The sequence below is a fragment of the Schistocerca gregaria genome, chromosome 3, assembly GCF_023897955.1.
Source record: "Schistocerca gregaria isolate iqSchGreg1 chromosome 3, iqSchGreg1.2, whole genome shotgun sequence".
Classification (NCBI taxonomy): domain Eukaryota; kingdom Metazoa; phylum Arthropoda; class Insecta; order Orthoptera; family Acrididae; genus Schistocerca; species Schistocerca gregaria.
The window spans coordinates 174,256,222-174,277,570 of NC_064922.1; the positions used below are offsets into that span (position 1 = coordinate 174,256,222).

Sequence of the window (21,349 nt, forward strand, 5' to 3'; positions counted from 1 at the left end):
TTTCTTCCACAGTCAACGGCTATAATGCACAGTGCTTACAGCACTGACATTACAAGCACAAGGAATGACAATACCACATTATCCCCTTGGCTCCCTATAGCTGACAGCAGAAATCTTACCAATTCAGCTTAGAAGTCTACTTTATTATTTGGTACCGACCTTGAAAATCAATAGTGCTGTAGGACATTAACAGCTTTAGCACCACTGTTGAAGCTTATGTTTCATTTGTAGTACCATGTTTGAGATGTCCTGTGTGAACAATTTTTTATTAGCATTAACTTGTCTCATGAAGAAATGTGTGCTATTGTAGAGTATTCATCCATTTATATAATTATTTCAATTCTGGCTACAATTGGATTCAGGTGAACAACAGTTATTGTCGTCTTCAGTCTAAAATCTGATTTGATACAGCATTCTGCACTAGTATATCCTGCGCAAGCATCTTTTCTTGCATAGCTACTGCAGCCTACATCCTTTTGAACTTGCGAACTACATTCATGCCAAGATCTCCCTCCACAATTTTTCATACCAAGCTTTCCCTCCACAACTTTCACCCCCAACATTCTGCTCTGTTGCCAAATTGACTATTCCTTGATCCCTCAGAATAGCCAACCCCTTCTTTTAGCCAATGTTGTGCAATACATTTTTCATTCCTCCAATTTTACTCAGTGTCTCCTCAGTAATTATCTGATCTATCAATCTAATCTTTAGTATTATTCTGAAGTTTTTTAAAGGTTCTATACTGTTATTACCTGAAGTGCTTATCATGCATATTTCACTTCCATAAAAGGCTATACTCCATACAAATACCTTCAGCAAAGACTTGCTGAACCTTGCATTTTTATTAGATGTTAACAAATCCCTCTTTTTCAGAAATGCTTTTCTTGCTACTGTCAGTTTACACTGCCGCCCAAACAGCAACTCTCGTCCACTACTTTTAGTGTCTTATTTCCTAATCTAATTCCCTTTTGATGATGTTCGCCACCTGACCTCTTTTTAAGACACTGTCTAATCCATTCAACTGCTTTTCCAAGACCTTTGTTATCTATGAAAAAACATAACAATTGCATCAGCAAATCTAAGTTTTTCTGGTTCATCTCATGCAACTAAATAAAGGCAGTTTGTACTGTCCATACAGGTTTTGCTTCCTTCTATTTGTGAAGCACAATCAGTGGCCTGTAGCACATATTTGTCTTTGTAAGTAATAACTGCATTATTACAGGTTGTATACGCAACAAGGGAAATAAATAAATAAATAAATCCCGGATTTCCTGGTTACAATTTCTCCCAGGTATAAATACACTTTCTTCGTGTTAAGTGACAGTATATTTTTCCTCTGAACTTTAAAAAAATTGTCAATCCTTTGAATGGTTATGGTTTTATACACGGGCATAGAATTTCCCGTCACTTTCGGAAACACATTTTGGAAAGATCTTTGATGTGCAGCAACATGTATGCTGCATATTTTCGTATAACAAATGTTATTTTCCGAAGCACTGAAATTGAGATTGCGATGTGCTTGTGTATGCTAGCCATCACTCACATCATGTGATCTTGCCAGCTGATGACAGCTATAATATTGGTCTCTAAGGTTAATAAGCTAAGGAAAATTTAAGCCAGTAAAATTTTTAATGACGATGTAAATGTCCGATCTTCTAAATAGCTCATTATCAGAGCGTTGATTTTTAAATGATTGTCAAACGCTCTGCGATTTAAGAAATTCACCGTATATTGTCACACATAGTTAAACTTGTATAAAAGGAAATTTACTTTGAAAGCAACACTTTCCAAACCACCATTCCCAATATTTTCCCGTGACCTGTTCGAAACAGGTTCGTTTCAGCAGTTGCCAGAGAGTGGCAGATAACAGACGCCACCACGCTTGCACAGCTACGATGACGTAGGACGCCCTTACGTTCTTATATGTAAAACATTAAAACATCTTACATTATATCATAAAAGAAACAAAACATCAGATGATTCTCCAAGAACATCGGTATTTCAGGAATCGTACTAAAATGTGCACATTTAAAGTGTTTACTTAAAGGGCACATTTGTATGTCCTGATTTCCAATGAAGAAGGCCTTAACCCTATATTAAGCTTTTGAGTGTGGTTTTCAGGGTGCAAATTTTCTTGGAGTACCAGTACTACACTCCTGGAAATGGAAAAAAGAACACATTGAGACCGGTGTGTCAGACCCACCATACTTGCTCCGGACACTGCGAGAGGGCTGTACAAGCAATGATCACACGCACGGCACAGCGGACACATCAGGAGCCGCGGTGTTTGCCGTCGAATGGCCCTAGCTGCGCAGCATTTGCGCACCGCCGCCATCAGTGTCAGCCAGTTTGCCGTGGCATACGGAGCTCCATCGCAGTCTTTAACACTGGTAGCATGCCGCGACAGCGTGGACGTGAACCGTATGTGCAGTTGACGGACTTTGAGCGAGGGCGTATAGTGGGCATGCGGGAGGCCGGGTGGACGTACCGCCGAATTGCTCAACACGTGGGGCGTGAGGTCTCCACAGTACATCGATGTTGTCGCCAGTGGTCGGCGGAAGGTGCACATGCCCGTCGACCTGGGACCGGACCGCAGCGACGCACGGATGCACGCCAAGACCGTTAGATCCTACACAGTGCCGTAGGGGACCGCATCGCCACTTCCCAGCAAATTAGGGACACTGTTGCTCCTGGTGTATCGGCGAGGACCATTCGCAACCGTCTCTATGAAGCTGGGCTACGGTCCCGCACAACGTTAGGCCGTCTACCGCTCATGCCCCAACATCGTGCAGCCCGCCTCCAGTGGTGTCGCGACAGGCGTGAATGGAGGGACGAATGGAGACGTGTCATCTTCAGCGATGAGAGTTGCTTCTGCCTTGGTGCCAATGATGGTCGTATGCGTGTTTGGTGCCGTGCAGGTGAGAACCACAATCAGGACTGCATATGACCGAGGCACACAGGGCCTACACCCGGCATCATGGTGTGGGGAACGATCTCCTACACTGGCCGTACACCTCTGGTGATCGTCGAGGGGACACTGAATAGTGCACGGTACATCCAAACCGTCATCGAACCCATCGTTCTACCATTCCTAGACCGTCAAGGGAACTTTCTGTTCCAACAGGACAATGCACGTCCGCATGTATCCCGTGCCACCCAACGTGCTCTAGAAGGTGTAAGTCAACTACACTGGCGAGCAAGATCTCCGGATATGTCCCCCATTGAGCATGTTTGGGACTGGATGAAGCGTCGTCTCACGCGGTCTGCACGTCCAGCACGAACGCTGGTCCAACTGAGGTGCCAGGTGGAAATGGCATGACAAGCCGTTCCACAGGACTACATCCAACATCTTTACGATCGTCTCCATGGGAGAATAGCAGCCTGCATTGCTGTGAAAGGTGGATATACACTGTACTAGTGCCGACATTGTGCATGCTCTGTTGCCTGTGTCTATGTGCCTGTGGTTCTGTCAGTGTGATCATGTGATGTATCTGACCCCAGGAATATGTCAATAAAGTTTCCCCTTCCTGGGACAATGAATTCACGGTGTTCTTATTTCAATTTCCAGGAGTGTATATTATCTCATGTTTAGTTCTTCATTACAGCATAAGGCCATATGCGCTATCAGATGAGAACATGCCCTTGAAATGCAGTGAACAGTTGAAACTAGCCTATAGCATGGAATTAAACACTTCGTTTCAAAGATATTGACTGCTTCAATGGAAAATATTAATCAAAGCTAAATTCTTTAGCAAACCAACAAAAATAGCTTCATCATTCTGCAATGTGATTAATGCTTGACTGTCAGAAATGTGAAAATAAAATAACAACATATTTTAGCCTTCTGTAATTATGTGAATGTATTTTAATTCACTTGATAGCTCGAGCCACAGAAAACTGTTGTTTTCATTTCACGTGAGAACAGTAAACTAAGAGGAAACAGCAAAATCACTAAATGTAAACACGGGTCACATGGAGTGGAAACAAGAGTACAAAGAAGAATTAGATATATCTTCCACATTTCAGATTTCCCTTCTTTTCTTTCTACTGATTTGCCCTAGATGTTCATAAAAAGCAAGTTATGTAGGTTACATCCCATGGCTACTCACCACTCACCTCACCACATTTGTACAATTGCTTAGTCAAACTGGCGCCACCCTTCCATTTAAAAAAAAAAATTGGCAAACAACCTCATCTACAGATGTAGTATGAACCCTATATTAAGTGATTATACAACATAAAAACTTAGTGATATACTGAGGCTTAAAACCTGTGGTGTCAGCAACTTCTACCACATTAGTGCTTCACAGAAGCCTAACACACCAGGAAAAGTTTCCCAGAAGACAGATGACCATGCCCTGACCATTCATTCACTGGGAGCCAACCCTTGGGCCAGCCCAGACCACACCAGTTTGCTCAGAGTGAGTTTCCTCAGTCAGTGCCAATTCTAAAAGGATTTCATCAATCAAGATTCTCACTCAAGGATGCTATCACAACATCGCTGCCATTCATGTCCGACTTCACGGCCCAAGGAACTGTCAGCTGTAGACTTATTGCCTTCAATGCCTCTTCGAAGAAGAAAAATGGGGCTGTCATCATGGTAGACTTTTGAATTTATTCCGAATTAATTTTCAAATGGCTATACGCCAGACTTAGACAAGTTTACTTCGTATAGGACTTAGCCCTTGTTAATTCAGTTTGTACATAAAGTCTGAGCATCTAACAGGACTTTGACTTTTATAAAGTGTGTGTTTAATTAACTCCTATTCAGTCCATATGGAACAGTCTTTTCATTATGTCTGTCCGCAAGCTTAATTTTACAAAGAGTAGCAATCTTCCTTTTTGTAATATTGCTGATATTCCAACCTGGCCTTTTCATCTTACAATCAGGTAAATACAGCACGAAAAGTACTTAGTAGAAAAAGAACGTTAAGAATCAAATTAAAACTAACATATGTGAAAACTGCAGCAGCAGGAAACATGAATCTGAAATAAGCTTTATATCATGGATTAAGTGCTGTTACGGAACAGATTACAATTACAATACTTTTCATCAGTCTTCACACCTGAATTTCAGAATTACTACTACTATTACTAATACAAGAAGAAGAAGAATAATTCGTACATTTCTAGCCACATGTAGCTGTTCAACATTCTACTGAAACATACAAAAGATGTGGAGTTGCCTGAAGGATGGAGTAGATAACACCAGCTATAAGAGATTACTGGTACAGGAGTTCCTGCTGTTAAGTTGTACAAGTTGTTTCCCAAACAACTACAACTGCCCCATAAACATTTAAAGAAAGTCTTATTTATTTACTAGCAGGAGCTGCTGATGCATCAATTCAAAATGGTAGCAAATAAAGATGTTTTATCGACAGCTCCTGGTGGTACATAAAAATGACACTTTAGTTGCAATTAGAGTGTGACCATTTTGACACCCCACAATGCATACTCCAAGACTGCAGTACTTACGACAGTGTCCTACACATATGAGATCAACTTCAATGCAACATTTTACCTCTTAGCAGCTCCCACTTGGTCTGAGGCACAAGGGAATGCTAAATGTTGTCATTGGAATGTTATGCATGACAGCAGCTCAACTTTTAACAGATGACATCAAATCCAACCACACAGACAGCTCCACGTCTGTTGAAATGTTCTAGCATGAGGGTCAGCTCTGTAATCAAAACAATCTGTCAGGACTGAGCTCATAAGATAGTGGCCATAATGTATACTGACGATCACAACTGGCTTAGCAGTGCATAGGTCTTTCTTCTATGCACTGGTTCCACATGTTTCACAAATGCACTGCTGTTTTAGTATCATGTTCTCTTTGAGAGAAAACTTCATGATATGACAAACTAATGTGTCAGATGCTTGTCACTTGAATTCACTAGCACTGCATTCTTCATTGTTGATGTGGAATAGTTCCACATTCTTTGCTATTTCCAATTCGTTTGAGGGGACTTCATTCTGAGAGTTTGGTGCAATGATTTCTCTGATCTGCATGGGAAGCACTGCTGGATTTGTATATATGACAGCTCTCTGCAATCTTTATCACTTATTTATTGCACCCTGTTCTACATTTTCTCCAAGTTTACATTTATATGTGGGAGTCTCAATTAGGGTTGCAATTTTCACTAATTTGACATTATGATGTTGATGATTATTGTAATAATGGTGGTGGTGATAATGAGGCCTTCATCAAAGTTATATGTATACAAAGTAATGAATATGAAGCTTACTCTATCAATTTTTAGAAAGTATGAAACTAATGAGCGATGACAAAACCAATTACAGATTTCATATGTTCTTTTCTATTTCATAGTTAAAGAACTCACCTGAACTATCATTTGACTCTGTCCAGCATTCTGGAGAAATTCTTTGACCAGATCAAAAACAAGGTGATAATCCTTTTCAGACTCCTGATTTAACTGTGTCAACCACTGCTGTATCTGTGTTCCATGGACACAAGCCAGTGCATTCTGAAAACACAAGACATTTAATTAGAATATATCACGTTTCTACAAAGCCAATTTAAGGATTTTACAATCTCCTTTAACAAGTTGCAATAATAATAATAATAATAATAATAATAATAATAATACTGGCATTTAGATTTGACACACTGTAACAAATACAACCCTTATCTGATGTAATATTTTTTAGTTCTCATTATAAGGAATGTGATATACTTCTCCTGGCTCCCTGAATGCAGAGAGTAATTAGCATTTTGTATCAGGTATATATGAAAATAGAAGTGACACACACACACACACACACACACACACACACACACACAAGAGCAAGGAGGGATGACGGGGGGAGAAGGGAGAAGGGAGGGAGGGGGAGAGAGAGAGAGAGAGAGAGAGAGAGAGAGAGAGAGAGAGAGAGAGAGATGTTCCATGTAACTGCCTTAATGAGCCATGTTCTTGTTTAACAATGTTACTTACACATAATTACTCATTTGTGAGAAATAATAAAGCAACCCAAAAGAACAACACAAAATTCATCTTTCTAATGAGTATGATAATGCTACCTACAATAAGGTTATAGTCAGACTACTGAGCTGGCAGGGAACATCTAATATGTAAATTCCCTTGCCTTCTACTAGTTCTGATCCACCGGATATAGCACCATCATGGAAGTAATTTATTATCAGAAATAATGAAACTTATTTGCATTCATTCTTACAGCTTCCATAGACCCTGCATGTCAGAAGGGGACTTTTCAAGCTAGTGGAGGCTCTGTAATGGTGTGTGGCATGCACAGATGGACTGATATGGGACCACTAATATGTCTAGATATGACTGACAGTAAACACGTATGTAAGCATCCTGTCATCATCTACATCCATTCATGTCCATAGTGCATTCCGATGGACAATGGGACACTCCATACATACAGAATTGCTACAGAGTGGCTTCAGAAACATTCTGCCTGGTTTAAACACTCCCCCTGGCCACCAAGCTCCCCATACGTGAACATTATGGAGCATGGCTGGAATGCCTTGTAATGTGCTGTTCAGAAGAGATATTCACTCCCCCCCTCATACTCTTACAGATTTATAGACAAGCCTGCAGGATTAATGGTGTCAATTCCCTCCAGCAATACTTCAGACATTAGCTGAGTCCATGCCACGTCGCATTGTGGCACTTCTGCGTGCTCGCAGGGGGCCTACATGACATCAGGCAGGTGTACCAGTTTCTTTGGCTCTTCAGTGTACATTCTACAACTTTATCATTCACATTCATGTGCCTCAACCTCCCACTACTCCTCCCTCATGTGCATATGAGAAATAGTCACGAGTTCAAAGTGCCTACTTTGTCTTTTTGTCACGTTACAACTATGTATTTAATTGGAAAAAATGACTACATGGTTTACTGATGTTAAACAACATTCCCACTTATTTTTACAGCCAGAAGCTACATTATTAGACATACTTCACAAGTATATGGTGACAAGTTGACATTTTTGTCCATCAAAAAGGCAACTTAAGTCCTACAGCAATGAACACTGTATTACTTAGGAGTAAATGCACATTTGTGAACGAATAAATTTTATTTTTTGTTTCACTTTTCAAGATTAGAATAACTGCACTACTACTTTTGCTGTACAATGTCTTAGAAACGAATGTCTGCTTAAGGGTAAATCTGAATGAACTACATCTGGCAACATAAAGCTACGACTATTGCTGCTGTATTACAACCAGATTAAAATTACTTGTTAGTTGACCCTTCATGCGTAGGAGTTTGTTCCTCCAACCTAAGCATTCAATGTCATGTGCGAACATATTAAATATAAATAAGCTGCTTCACCCTACATTGCACGAGGTTAAACTTTCAGAAGGTAGCAAATCATTGTTGTGACTGGTTCTGTAGAGGAGTAGGTCATGCGTTTGAATCTCATCAGGGGATATAATTTTTTTTGTTTTAAATCTTTATCAAATGAGATTATTATTTTTACTGAATTAATTGGTTTAAATGTAATTTTATTTTAATCTTTTTTCAAACCATTTTTCATTATTATACTGACTTTTTTTACTTGCTCTTATTTTTTGTTCCTATCATTATTTTCTCATTTGGACTAGGCCTGTGTCACCTAAAACCTATTAACGAGTTCCAACTAAGACTGCTCATCAGTCTGTATCACATCAGCTCATATAGTCAGTGGGAGGACAGTTTTAGGTAAACAATTAAAGCAAAAAATTACAGTTCACGCATAAATGTGAACAAAACAAGTATGATTACTAGTTGTGCCACATGCTGTCAACCCCAATTTCCCATATGGATTACACATCACACTGTTATTATGTTAGGACACAAGCATAAATTCAAGGCTACAAGATGCTTACGTTGGGCCACAGTTCAGTCATTAGTCACTTAAAATCAGCTGATGACAGAGCATTTTGTGTTCCCATCGTGACTAATGGAGGCCATTTACAACATCGCTCCACGTCACATGTGACAGCACCTGTGAAGTGTGCTACCATGTTTGCGTGTTACCTTTCAACGAGCAGCAGCAGCAAATGTGGCAACACTGCGGGGCCAAGTAACAGACTTCAACTGACAAGTAATTTTAATCTGACTATAGTTCACTTTACAATACATAGCTGCAAGTTTTACACATTCAGAACGTCATCATCTACAGCAAATTATGCACTGAACTGATAAATGTGCAGGCTGCTATTACATATGAATTGTGCCTGCATACTCCAATTACTAATATCTTGTGGAAAATATCAAATGAATCTCAATCTCCTCCTCCACCACCACCACCACCACCACCACCACCACCACCACCACCACAATCTTAACACACAAAACTCTTAAAGATGTAGAATTCTATTAAGTAACATTCACTGTAATAAGAATAATTTTGCAATCTTACATATGGCAGATTTTAGTTAATTACACTAACCTCCCCAAAATAAGTAGAAAATGCCATCCTTAATGTGTACACAACTTAGTACCTGGCATTAAATGAGCACAGTGACATCCCTCTACCCCCAGTAATGCAAATCTACTGCCCTCAAGCTGAAAAATTCCTGTTATTACAAATGAGATAACCACAATGTATCCTTTATTCCCGTAACCTTGCAGCATAAGACTTTGCTAGTCCCTTTCGCCACCTGCTTCTACACCCTCCCTTGCTCCCACTCCAGCCTTACACATACCTGGTATCCCTCCAGAATACATAGTTATTTCCCCTTCTCTGCTCCCTCCCCCCCCCCCTTCCCTCCCCAGCACAACCAACAAATGCTACCGTCGTGTGTGTGTGTGTGTGTGTGTGTGTGTGTGTGTGTGTGTGTGTGTGTGTGTGGGGTCGTTCTACACCTGAGGAGAGACTGATAGCTGAGTCTATTTTTAAATATACCTGTCTGCTGTCCAACAACTTGTCTATGTCATGAGCAGTAACCAATTCTATTTCACTGCCATTATATAATACTGAATTTCCATTCTTTGAAGAGATGTAATTACCCTTTTAGATAAATTACGTACATAATAATCCAACACAATCAGTCAAGGGCCAAGTTCTTTTACAGTGTGATACACACCTTGTGCATAGTTAAATGCTTGTCACACTCTTCGAGGCGCTCCTGTAGTGCAGCACGTGTAGCCGACAGTGCATCCTGTACCCGGCGATGTGCAGAGTGGCGTGTGGCAAGCGAGTAGAGAGGGTGTGTGGGCTGTGATTCGGCTTCCTTCACCAATGCCATGAGCTGGTGAGAGTCCTGTAGTGCCTCACAAGACACTCTCATTGACGCCTGCTGTTCCAACCATTTTAACAAAAGCTCCTTTACTTCAGGCAATGCATTTTGAATCTCATCCCTGCACAAAAGAAGCACTGAAATTAGTGATTAGCTTCCATTTTTGAGCCTCCATTTTCTTTAAGTTTTTAATCCTGATGTATTGTGACTGAAACACTTCTGCTCCTCTTAACATGAAAAGCATCCCTCTCCATCATTTTCTAACCAAAGCCTAAATTAAGGTACATATGGCACCATCAGATCTATTAGTTCATATCCATAGATGTCATCCATTACTTTCAAATAGTATGCAACTGCATCCTGCAATGCAGAACTGCAACACTTGAAACTAGCTAACTACAGATTCTAATCTGGCAGTCATATTTCTTTTATTCACTTTTTTAGTTATATAAAAACTTTACAAGACTGCTCCATCACCTGTTCTTGAACCAATCTGCTTGCATCTCTGCGACACGGACATTGAACATGGCGTAAGTGACCTCACGTTCCAGTTCTTTGCGGCTCTGCCTAGTCTCCATTGTTACTGCCTGGCCTCCACCATAAACAGCTCCTGTATGGGTTCATTACCACAATAAGTGAGTTATTGGGCTCAAGATATTATTTGTATATAGTTAATACACATTACTATTTATATTGCAAACTATTGTTTTGCTATAGACAATATCTGCAAACCATTGCACACAATTTTTAATGCAAAAATTTTCATTTAGTAAGCAAATAGAGAAGGAATTCCACTGCTAAACACACAGGAGAGAGCAAACAGATGTAAATATTACATTGAAAGCCTTTATAAAGACAGATGAAGTGTCTCATCACTTGATAGAAGAAGAAATGGAAGCTCATGTGGGAGACAGAGGACCTGATATCAGGGCAAAGAGTTTCACAGAGCTTTGGAAGACTTGAGATCACATAACATAGAATTTCTAAAATCAGTTACGGCAGAGACAACCAAAAGGCTATTCAAGTTTGTCTGTAGGGTCTATGAATTCCGAAACATACAACTCAACTTCATAAAAGTACATTAAAACCTCATTTTTACATTCCCACATTTTAAATTTTCACGCTTTTTATGTTCATTTTTGTAGGTAGCACCAGAAATCCTGTTCTCTCAATACAATAATTTGTCATCATTAACTATACTGTGATGCAACATTTCCCCCATCTTAAATTTTCTTTGATGTCATCACAACATTAACATTTATTTTCATACAGATTTCTTCAAAATGTGCATCAATTCATGCTCACAGGTTTGCAGTGTTTGGACGGGTGGGAAAGTATGCGAAGTCACTGCCATAACGATAATCACGATTTGACAATAGTGACTCTAAAAGCAACCTTCTGTCTGCTCATTGCATTGCATTACGACAGATTTAATTTAATTTCATAGTCATTTATACAAATAAACACTGGTTTTGAAGATGGCCATCTCTATAATGGGCCTTCACAAATCATTGTAACTTCCATATGAAATATGCTAATCCATACTAGGCATGTTGTCTTAAATTGGTACAACCTGATTTCAGATGTAATCATTCCTTGTCAAAAAGCTCCACAGCATGACATTTCCACCCTGTTTCTCACCCAGAACTAAGTGACAGCAACTAGCTGCAGATTTCGTGCCTATTGTTCCCTGTTTACGAAGAGTGCCTGTTTTTTAATCAATAATGTGTTAAAAATTACTTACTGTGATTTTGTAATAATTCATAATAAGTATTACATTTGAGCAGGAATATCTTTTTAATGAGGTTTCAGGAAAGACTGTTTCTATGTTTTATTTACACCGTTGTACACGATTGGAACATTTTGAGGCACTACACTAGGAGTGCGTCAATTGGTGATAACATGTTTCATGCTTTGTATATTGTGGAGAGACAAGTTGCTGTTAGAAAGAAATACAATTATTTCAGATTGTTTTAAATAGGAAAAACTGTTTAATTTCATGTTCTGAACAATATGAAGATTAACTATGAAAATATAAAGAGAATGACAGTAATGTCATGGTCCCTATGTGAAATTTACAGTGTCAGCAGTATAAAATTTCTATATGCAGTCTCCTTTATAGATGAGATGCAATTCCGTACAACTCCCCCAATACACCAAAGTGAGCCATTGACCTTTCTTACCACCTTCCTTACATAGTTGTTCCATTTCATATCACTTTGTAACATTATGCCTAGTTATCTAATAGACATGACTGCCGAACAGCACAGTAACAACACTGTATTTGAACATTAAGAGACTGTTTTTCCCACTTGACTGCATTAACTTACATTTTCTTCTACATACAGAGCAAGCTGCCATTCACCACACCAACTAGAAATTTGATCTAAGTCCTCTGGGATCCTCTCACAGTCGTTTAACAATTACACCTTCCCATACACTACAGAGCCATCAACAAACATCCACAGATTATCCGCTCACCCAATCATTTATATATATAGAGAATAAGAGCTGTCATATCACACTTCTCTGGGGCAGTCCTGATACCCTCATCTCTCATGAACACTTGCTGTCAAGGATGATCTTCTGGGTTCCATTAATTAAAAAGCCTTTGAGCCACTGACATACCTGGGAATCTATTCTGTATGTGTGTACCTTGTTTAATATTCTGCAATGGGCATGAAGTCTGATGCTTTCTGGAAATCTAGGAATATGAAATCTGGTTCACAGACATTATGAGAGGAAAGGACAAGCTCAGATTCACACGAGAGATGCTCCCTAAATCTTTGCCGATTTGTGGACAGAAACTTGCACGTTTCAAGTCAATTTATTACATTCAAAACCTGTATAAGCTCACAGTTCTGTAGCGAACTGATGTTAAGGATTTGGTGTTCCACTTGGCAGGTCTGTTCTTTTACCCTTCTTATACAAAGGATCACCTGTGCTTTTTCCAGTAGCTTGCAAATTTGCATTAGACAAAATATTTGTGATAAATGCATGCTAAATAACGGGCTAATGCCATAGAGTGTTCTCTATAAAACCAACTCAGGATTCCATCCAAATATGGCGAATTATTTGTTTTCCAGTCTTTCAGTCGCTTCTCTCTGCCAGGGATGCCTATTTTTATGTTCTCCATATGGGAGTCTGTGAGACGGTCAAATCACAAATTGTTTGTATGACCATCCTGGTTGAACTATTTCTTTAATGTGAAATTTAACAAGATTCATTTTGTTGTCTGCTATGGCCACACCTGTCTGGTTAATGAGTGACTGAATAGAAGCCTTTAACCCGTTTAACAATTTTAGAAGAGTTTTCACAGGTTCTCAGGAAGATCTTTTGCTACAGTATTACAGTGCAAGTTGCATGCTCCACGCATCGGTCTTTTTAAAGAAGCACGAATTTCTACTAACTTCTGCCTATTGTCATTTGCGCATTCTTTTCTAAGCCGAGAATGCAACAGTATCTCACTTCCTCACCATCATCCAATTCCTCCCCCCCCCCCCCCCCCCTTTAATTCATGGTGTGTTTTTTTCCATCCTCAATCCACTTCCTCAGTGCATAATTCTCCAGAGTGTGATTCACAATAAGTCTGAGCCTTGCCCATAATTCCTCCAGATTCATCATATTGGAAGTAAATGATGTCCATTCATTGTCCAAGTGGAATGCTTACAACTGCTTATTTCCTCTTTCCAGCAACAGTACTCTCCTGGCCTTTTTGATGGACTTATTAACTTTAGTAACAATCTTCCCTAAAATGACATCATGATCATAGATCTCCATCACTACACTGACATTATTGATAAGGTCAGGTCTGTTTGTAGCTACAAGGTCTAAAATATTTCCATTGCACTGGGCTGTTGAACTAGCTGCTCAATACAGTTTTCAGAAAACTGTGTTCAAGATTACTTCATTTGACTGTCTGTCCATACTACCCGCAATGAATCCACAGAAGCCCAACCTATACTCTGTAGGTTCAAGTTGCCTCCAATTAAGATTGCATGATATGGATATTTCTGTGCTTTTGATTGTATACTTTCCTTGAATTATTCTAAAACTATCATTACCCAATCTGGTGGCCAGTAAAAACATTCAGTAATTCAGTTCAGCTATGACTGTTACTCAAGACAAGATGACTTTACAGTTGACTCAATTTCATTTTCAATAGATAATATTTTTGTTAGCTGCAATGAACACTCCCTGTCCTATAGCGCCTAATTTGTCCTTCCAATATGTGCTCTATGCCTTGTTAAATATTTCAAAGCTTTCCAATTCAGATTTCATCCAGCTGTCGGTTCAGGGAATAATTGGAGCATGACAGCTTTCCTGGAGTGTAGTAAATTCAGGAATTTTGTTACGAATACTTTGACAACTTATTGTTAAAATTTTACTCTCTACTTCATATGCAGTCTGATTTTGCTCTTTGCATATCACCTGGTGAGCATTAATTAGAGGATCCCGAATTACTGCTTAACCCAAACAAACCCACGTGCACTCTCCAAGTACTTCCTTCCTTTGTGTAGTGCACTCCTGAGCAATCAAGGGAAGTCCAACTATCCTCCACCCTGTAAACCACATCCAGAAATCTGCAACCGAGACCATCACAGAATCAATGCAAAATATTGTTGAGGCTGTCCACACAACTCCAAAGCAATGGGCACTGATCAACTCTGGGCATGTAGCTGCAAACTGTGAGCTCTATTTGCACCCCACAAGCCAGGTCAGTGATCTTCATGACTTCTGCCAGTAGCTCTTACAAACCGATGATGGCATCAGAACCCACGCAATAGACATCACAGGTATTGACATGAATCACAACTCGCAGACGACTGCTCACTCAACCTTCGATAGCCACAGGCAGGGCCTCCTCCATATCTTGGATAAGGCCACCTGGCAAATACACCAAGTGCACATTGGACTTCTTTCCAACCCTTGACCCTATTTTGCTACTGGATCCATAACACGTCTAACACTGGAGCTCCCATTGACTAGTAAACCCCTGTCTTCATGTGCCTGCTCAGTCCCTGCTAAAAGAGCAACCACCTGTCTACTCACTGTGCGAATGGGCAAGGCCAGATGGCAAGCCTCCACATTGGCACTCTGCCAAGTGACACCAACACATTACAGCCCACCACTACTCCTGTGGTGAGTGCAGATCCCTTGCATCATGTCTGCTGCAGGATGCTTCAGCAGTAGAACCCATGGGCAAAACAAGCAACACTTGAGGTATCCCATGTGATGCATTAAATTCTCTACCACCGCTAAATTCCAATACAGCATCCTGAAGATGGATAGCCATGGCCAAAACTGCCTTCAGCTATTAATGAACTGTGGCACCTCTGCCTGCATCTGTACACAACATGCATACATCCTATCCACCCTAGCACTAATAAGTTCAGAATTAATTATAAAAAGCACGTAGAGTGAGCTAAATATGTAACTTGCTACTCTCCTAATCTGTTACCAATAGGGCCTGGTGCCTCACTGATGGTCAAACGTTCAAAACAAACAAATGACTGCTCTACATGTTGTGTGAATCAACACATTAGAGTTAAATTAAGAAAAATCAAAACATGTTCACGGGGTTCATTGATCAAGGAAAAGCATCTGGCCATGTTAAATGGTACAAGATTTTCAAAATTCTCATAAAACTAGGTGTAAGCTACAGGGAACAACAGGCAATATACAATGTGTACAAGAAGAATGACAGGAAAAATTAAAATGGAAAAACAAAGAACAAAGCAGGATAGTATGGTTTATCAGTAAAGAAGACCACACCTAGGATGCTAATGCGACCTATTCTTCAGTATGCTTAAGTGTTTGGGATCTGCACCGGGTTGTATTAAAGGAAGACATTGAAACAATTCAGACACAGACTGTTAGATCTGTTACCAGTAGGTTTGAACAACATGCACGTATTATGGAGATACTTCGAAAACTCAAATGGGGATCACTGGAGAGAAGTTTATGTTCTTTTTGAAGAACGCTACTGAGAATACTTAGAGAACTGACATTTTAAGTTGACTGCAGAACAATTCTATTGCTGCCAACATACGTTTCGCATAAGGTCCACATAGATGGGAACTTGGGGCTCATATGGAGATATATGCACAGTTGTTTTTCCCTCGCACTGTTTCTGAGTGGGAACTTACTAATGGTTGTACAGGGTACCCTTTGTCATGCACTGTATGGAGCTCGAGAGTATGTATGTAGATGTAGACAGTGCTTGGATTAAAAACAAAATAAGACAGGAACACAGTCTTTACCCATGCTGTTCAGGCCATGCAGCAAAAGCAATAAAAGAAATATTCAGGAGAGCGATTAAATTAAAATACAGGGTTACAGGGTATCAATGATAAGATTTTCTGACAACATGTTCTCCTCAATGGAATTGAGGAAAATTGCGGGACCTGTTGAGTGGAATGAACAGCCTAATAAGTGAATACTATGCATTTAGAATAAAATGGAGAAACACACAATGAGGAATAGCAGAAATGAGAATACCAAGAAACTTAACATCAAAACTGGTGATCATGAAGTAGACAAAGTGAAGGAATTCTGACACATTGGAAGCAAAATAATGAACGACATATGAAGCAAAAAAAAAAAAAAAAAAAAAAGAAAGAAAGAAAGAATAGCACATACAAAGAGGGCATTCCCAGCCCAAGGAAGTATATTAGTATCAAACATCGGCCTTAGTTCGAGGAAGAAATTTCTGATGATATATGTTTGGAGCACAGCATCTGAGTTGTGGTACCATAGAAGGATGTTGACAGATAGATTGATATGGTAAGAAATCAGGTGGTTTTCCACAGAATCAGCGAAGAGAGAGGAGAGAGGAACTTGTGAAAAACACTGACAAGAAGAAAGGACGGGAGGATACAACATTTGTTGAGAGAGAGAGAGAGAGAGAGAGAGAGAGAGAGAGAGAGAGAGAGAGAGAGAGAGAGAGAGAGAGACAACAGTCAATTCCTTGTGTTGTATCGTATTGAAGATGATATATTAAGAACATAATTAAAAGAAAATCAAGGTATTTGTTGAAAGATTTTTACACTAAAATTCAGTTAGGGAGCTTACACTGATATTGTGTACTATGTCATTTCACAGCATAATGTGAAAACTAATTTCACACACCTCAACAAGTTTATTAGGTTTTTTCTGAAATGTGTACCGTGTGGGTCTAGTAAACACATACTAACTTGGTAGTGTAGGGCAGAACAATTAACATTACATCCACACTGCATCTAAAATTGAACACATACCATGTTGAAAAAGTAAATTTCGTAACTTGGAATCGAAGGAATAAAGAAAAAAAATTAAATATTAAAAATTTATATCTGGTTTTGGTTGTTTCTCTGTCAATACAAATAATATATTTCACACTTAGTACTTATAATGATAGCAATTATAGCACTCAATTTTGAAAGGTGCACAGTCCTCTCACTTAAGTGCTAGTATTCCACTGATCTTTTGGCTTACACAGAGAAAACAAACTAGTTTATCCAGGGGCTGTTTCAGTATATATCAATTAAACAGAAATAATGTAATCTAGCAAGTACTAAGTTTTGTAGTATAAACAATCACGAAACAAGCACACATGAAAACAAAGAAGGCATGCAGACCTGTGTAACCAGCTTCATTTCCAGGTGTCCAGTCAATCAAAGGATCATACACAAAAGCTTCCAAGAGTGTTAGAAGTGTTTCTCGACCTCTCTTCATTATTTTGAGCACATTCTCACAGGCAAGTCTGAAAATGCCCTACAACAACAAAAAAGGATGCTTTCAAGACATCTATGGAAACATAAGAACATTTTATGAATTCTGAAGAATATCTTTCCATAAATAAATTAATTACACCATATCATGAGAAAGTGAAGCCACTGATTTAAAGTATCAAAAAGGGGAAGAAAAGTAACTTAAAGTTATTTTCAGACAGTCTTTAAAAAATAGTGATACCTAAAGCAAAAATAATAATAATAATAATAATAATAATAATAATAATAATTATTATTATTATTATTATTATTATTATTATTATTTCAAAACTCTATCCATTTCTGAAGTTTGTCTTCGTGTCTCAAAGAAGGCAGTTTTGAAAGTTCAAGATGCTTTTGTTCTTTTAAGCTATACAGTCAGGGTCCTCTTTTTCCACATTCAGGAACACCATTTCATATTAAGGATTGGACTGTATTTTTACTTTACACTGATCTGCTGTTTTGACACTTAGCCCCTCACTTAGGTTGTCTTGTTTTTAAAATGATAAAAACGAAATAAATTTTGTGCTTCTCCAAACAGTAGTTCCTTCCACTGGATTCTAAAGACATAGCAGATGAATGGATAAGGTTTTTTTTTAAAAAAAGTGCGATCACCGAAGTGTGGAATATGTTACAACATTTGTTCAAGATACTGAGGTGCAAAGGATAAATTTGTGCCTTTTCATCACTTTTGTTTATGCCCTTGGTCTTTTCCCTGAATAAACTGAATGGCTTTTTCCCCCTCAACTAATTTCCTGTATCTTTTTACATCATTTTTCTTCTAACTTCTGATGACAGAATCACCTCTTCTTAAAGCTCAATATTCCTTCAGTTTTGAAAATGTGTTTTCTCATTTCTGCATCAGTGCTTCAAAAGGTGACTGACATAAAAAAATTTCACTATGAAATGATTAAAAAACTGAAATTATTATATTCCTAATACCAATGAGAAGTCCAACTTACATTTTGCTTATAGGAAGAACAAACAGCATTAGTGTGAACGAATGTGTACTAATTATTTGTGGACATGTCACAGATGCTCTAATATGGATATACTTTGAAGCTTCGTGACAACAAAACTACACTGGAGAATGAGCCATAACAGATTCTCTGAGTAGATGCTCTCCATCTCCTCCCTGTCTAAGCCTCACAAGTTGATACAAATAACATATCTGAACTGGCTTCCTCCCATTTTCCCAAATTTTGGCTCTGCCGAACTATCCCAAAGCTGGTACTAGGAGAGATGTGCCCAACAAGTAACAGAAATGTCAATTTTGTTTTCTGTATTAGAAGTGCCCACTTTCTTTGTTGTTGTGTTAATTTTGCTGTAAGAACAGAGAGTAAGGTGTGCTGAAGTTTTAAGAACCTTAAATATTGCTTTTCTGCTATTAGTGAATAAAGGGTTTACAAAATGATTTAAGTGTTTCAAAGAAAGCTGTGAAGATGGCATTTTCAACAAGTACCCTGGATGCCCCAGCCAATCATCAACAAATGAAATTGTGGAAGAAAGTACTGAAATGGTCACTAAATCACAGACAGACATTGCTATGCTGTTGGCATATTAAATGGCCCATGCCATGAAATTTTCTGATGTTCTGAGTGTGAAACATGTGACAGAAAAATTTGTTCCAAAAGTGTCAAATTTCTAACAAAAACAGTGGCAAATGCAAGTTGCTTGGGAGTCACTAGAAAAAGTGAACAGCGATGCACAACAGATGAGGTGTCATATTATATGATTAAGTATGGATTTATGGACATGATGTCAAAATTAATACACTATCATTCCAAATGAAGCAATCTAAATTGCCAAGATTGAAAACAGCTCCCCAAGAGCATTCAAATGTGCAGGTTATGCTCGCTCAGTTCTTCAATTTTAATGGCATAAAGCGCCAAGAGTTCTTGCCACAAGATCGATCAATCAATCAATAAATAAGCACTACTAATTACAAGTCCAACACAATTTGTGTGAAGCAATGTGGACGTGAATTGGTAAGGGAATTGCACTTTGTTGCTTGTTTGCAAATTTTTGGCCAAAAGCAAAACTGTAATGCCCCGATCTCTATATTTGCTATGCATTGATCCGTGTGACTTTATGTTCCTCATAACAAAGAAAACCTAAAGTGACACCATTTTACAAACATAGATGAGATTAGAAATGTGTTGTTGAGGGAGCTACATACTATACCAAAGATGAAGTTCCAGAAGTGTTCCGAGGATAGAGAAGAGAAGAGAAGAAAAGAAGAAAGCTGGCATAAATTTATCATGAAATGGAGGCCATTTTGCAGAGGTTAACATTAATGTACAACAATGAATAAAATACTTTAAAAATCAACAAAAATTCTCAATAGTTTTTAAACATGCCTCATACATTTATTACAACAGAATCTGCCGTTTGTGATAGAAGTTCATCACCTTCCAGAGCAGCTCACTGTCTTTTGAAAACCTGTCATTTCAGCTTGTGTATGTCAGATGCTTAATGGTACGGAACTGTTGACTGGCAAGTGTTTGTACGGTTGTGCTCATCAACAAGATGTAACAGGCTAAAACATATGAAAAAGCTCCAGCCACGAAACCAGAGTATGACTAAAGAGTTCTAGTCAAACAAAGTTATTACAAATCACAAAGCCTTCTCTCCAGGCACAAAGCTGATCGAGACTGAGAAATTTCTTTTATAAATAATTTGTTTGATAACAGTGGCATGTGGCTGGGCAGTGCTGTCGATGAGGTACAAGGAAATATTTCTCCTGTTTCTTATGTTTAGGCTTCTCCTTGATGAATATATGATCCATTTCACTTTCACTAGCCATAATTACTCCTTCCACTATGGTCTGTCCCTGAATCCATTTGTTTATTTCCTTTTCTCTGCTATCAAATCCCAAAATTCTCTTCTACTGTTCACTGTACAGCCCTTAGCATCTGAACAGTTTTCGTATTAAAAGTTTGTGTCAGTGCCTAAAAACACACTACTAGTAATTCAGTTTTATTTATAGTGCCTAAAGAACATTTTCCATGAAGATGAAACAACATTACAGACGAGTGACCATGTAAAATCATCGGTCAATTGTCTAGAAACAAGGACGAGAATTGATAAATGCACACACAGCTAGGAAGCAAGTGCATTTCAACCCTGCTCCTTTTCATTTCTTTATTATGAAGTTCCAAATGACATAATGGATGCTGGTTGCCAATGAAGTAACCCCCAACTCAATAAATACATAATCTGTCCCTCTACAACATGTAATAACTGTATATCAGGGAAATACAAGACTTTACAATACCAAAATTTGTACACACTGAAGAAATTTGTTTGTTTAATGTAATGATAAATATAAATTCAATTGCACCAGATAAACAAAAGAATGAGCTATTCTAAAAATGTTTTGTGG

The 21,349-nt window shown here is 38.7% G+C and overlaps 1 protein-coding gene across 1 annotated transcript in view; it reads right to left on the minus strand.

Annotated features, from left to right (window-relative positions):
• LOC126353895 (serine/threonine-protein kinase SMG1-like) overlaps positions 1–21,349 on the minus strand; it is a 364,235-nt gene that overhangs the window by 56,637 nt on the left and 286,249 nt on the right. The window contains exons 37-40 of the mRNA XM_050003118.1: positions 17,833–17,968; positions 10,691–10,823; positions 10,061–10,334; positions 6,345–6,488 (exon numbers count right to left, since the gene is read on the minus strand). Coding sequence (XP_049859075.1) covers positions 6,345–6,488; positions 10,061–10,334; positions 10,691–10,823; positions 17,833–17,968 — 687 coding nt within the window. The remainder of the gene's footprint in view (positions 1–6,344; positions 6,489–10,060; positions 10,335–10,690; positions 10,824–17,832; positions 17,969–21,349) is intronic.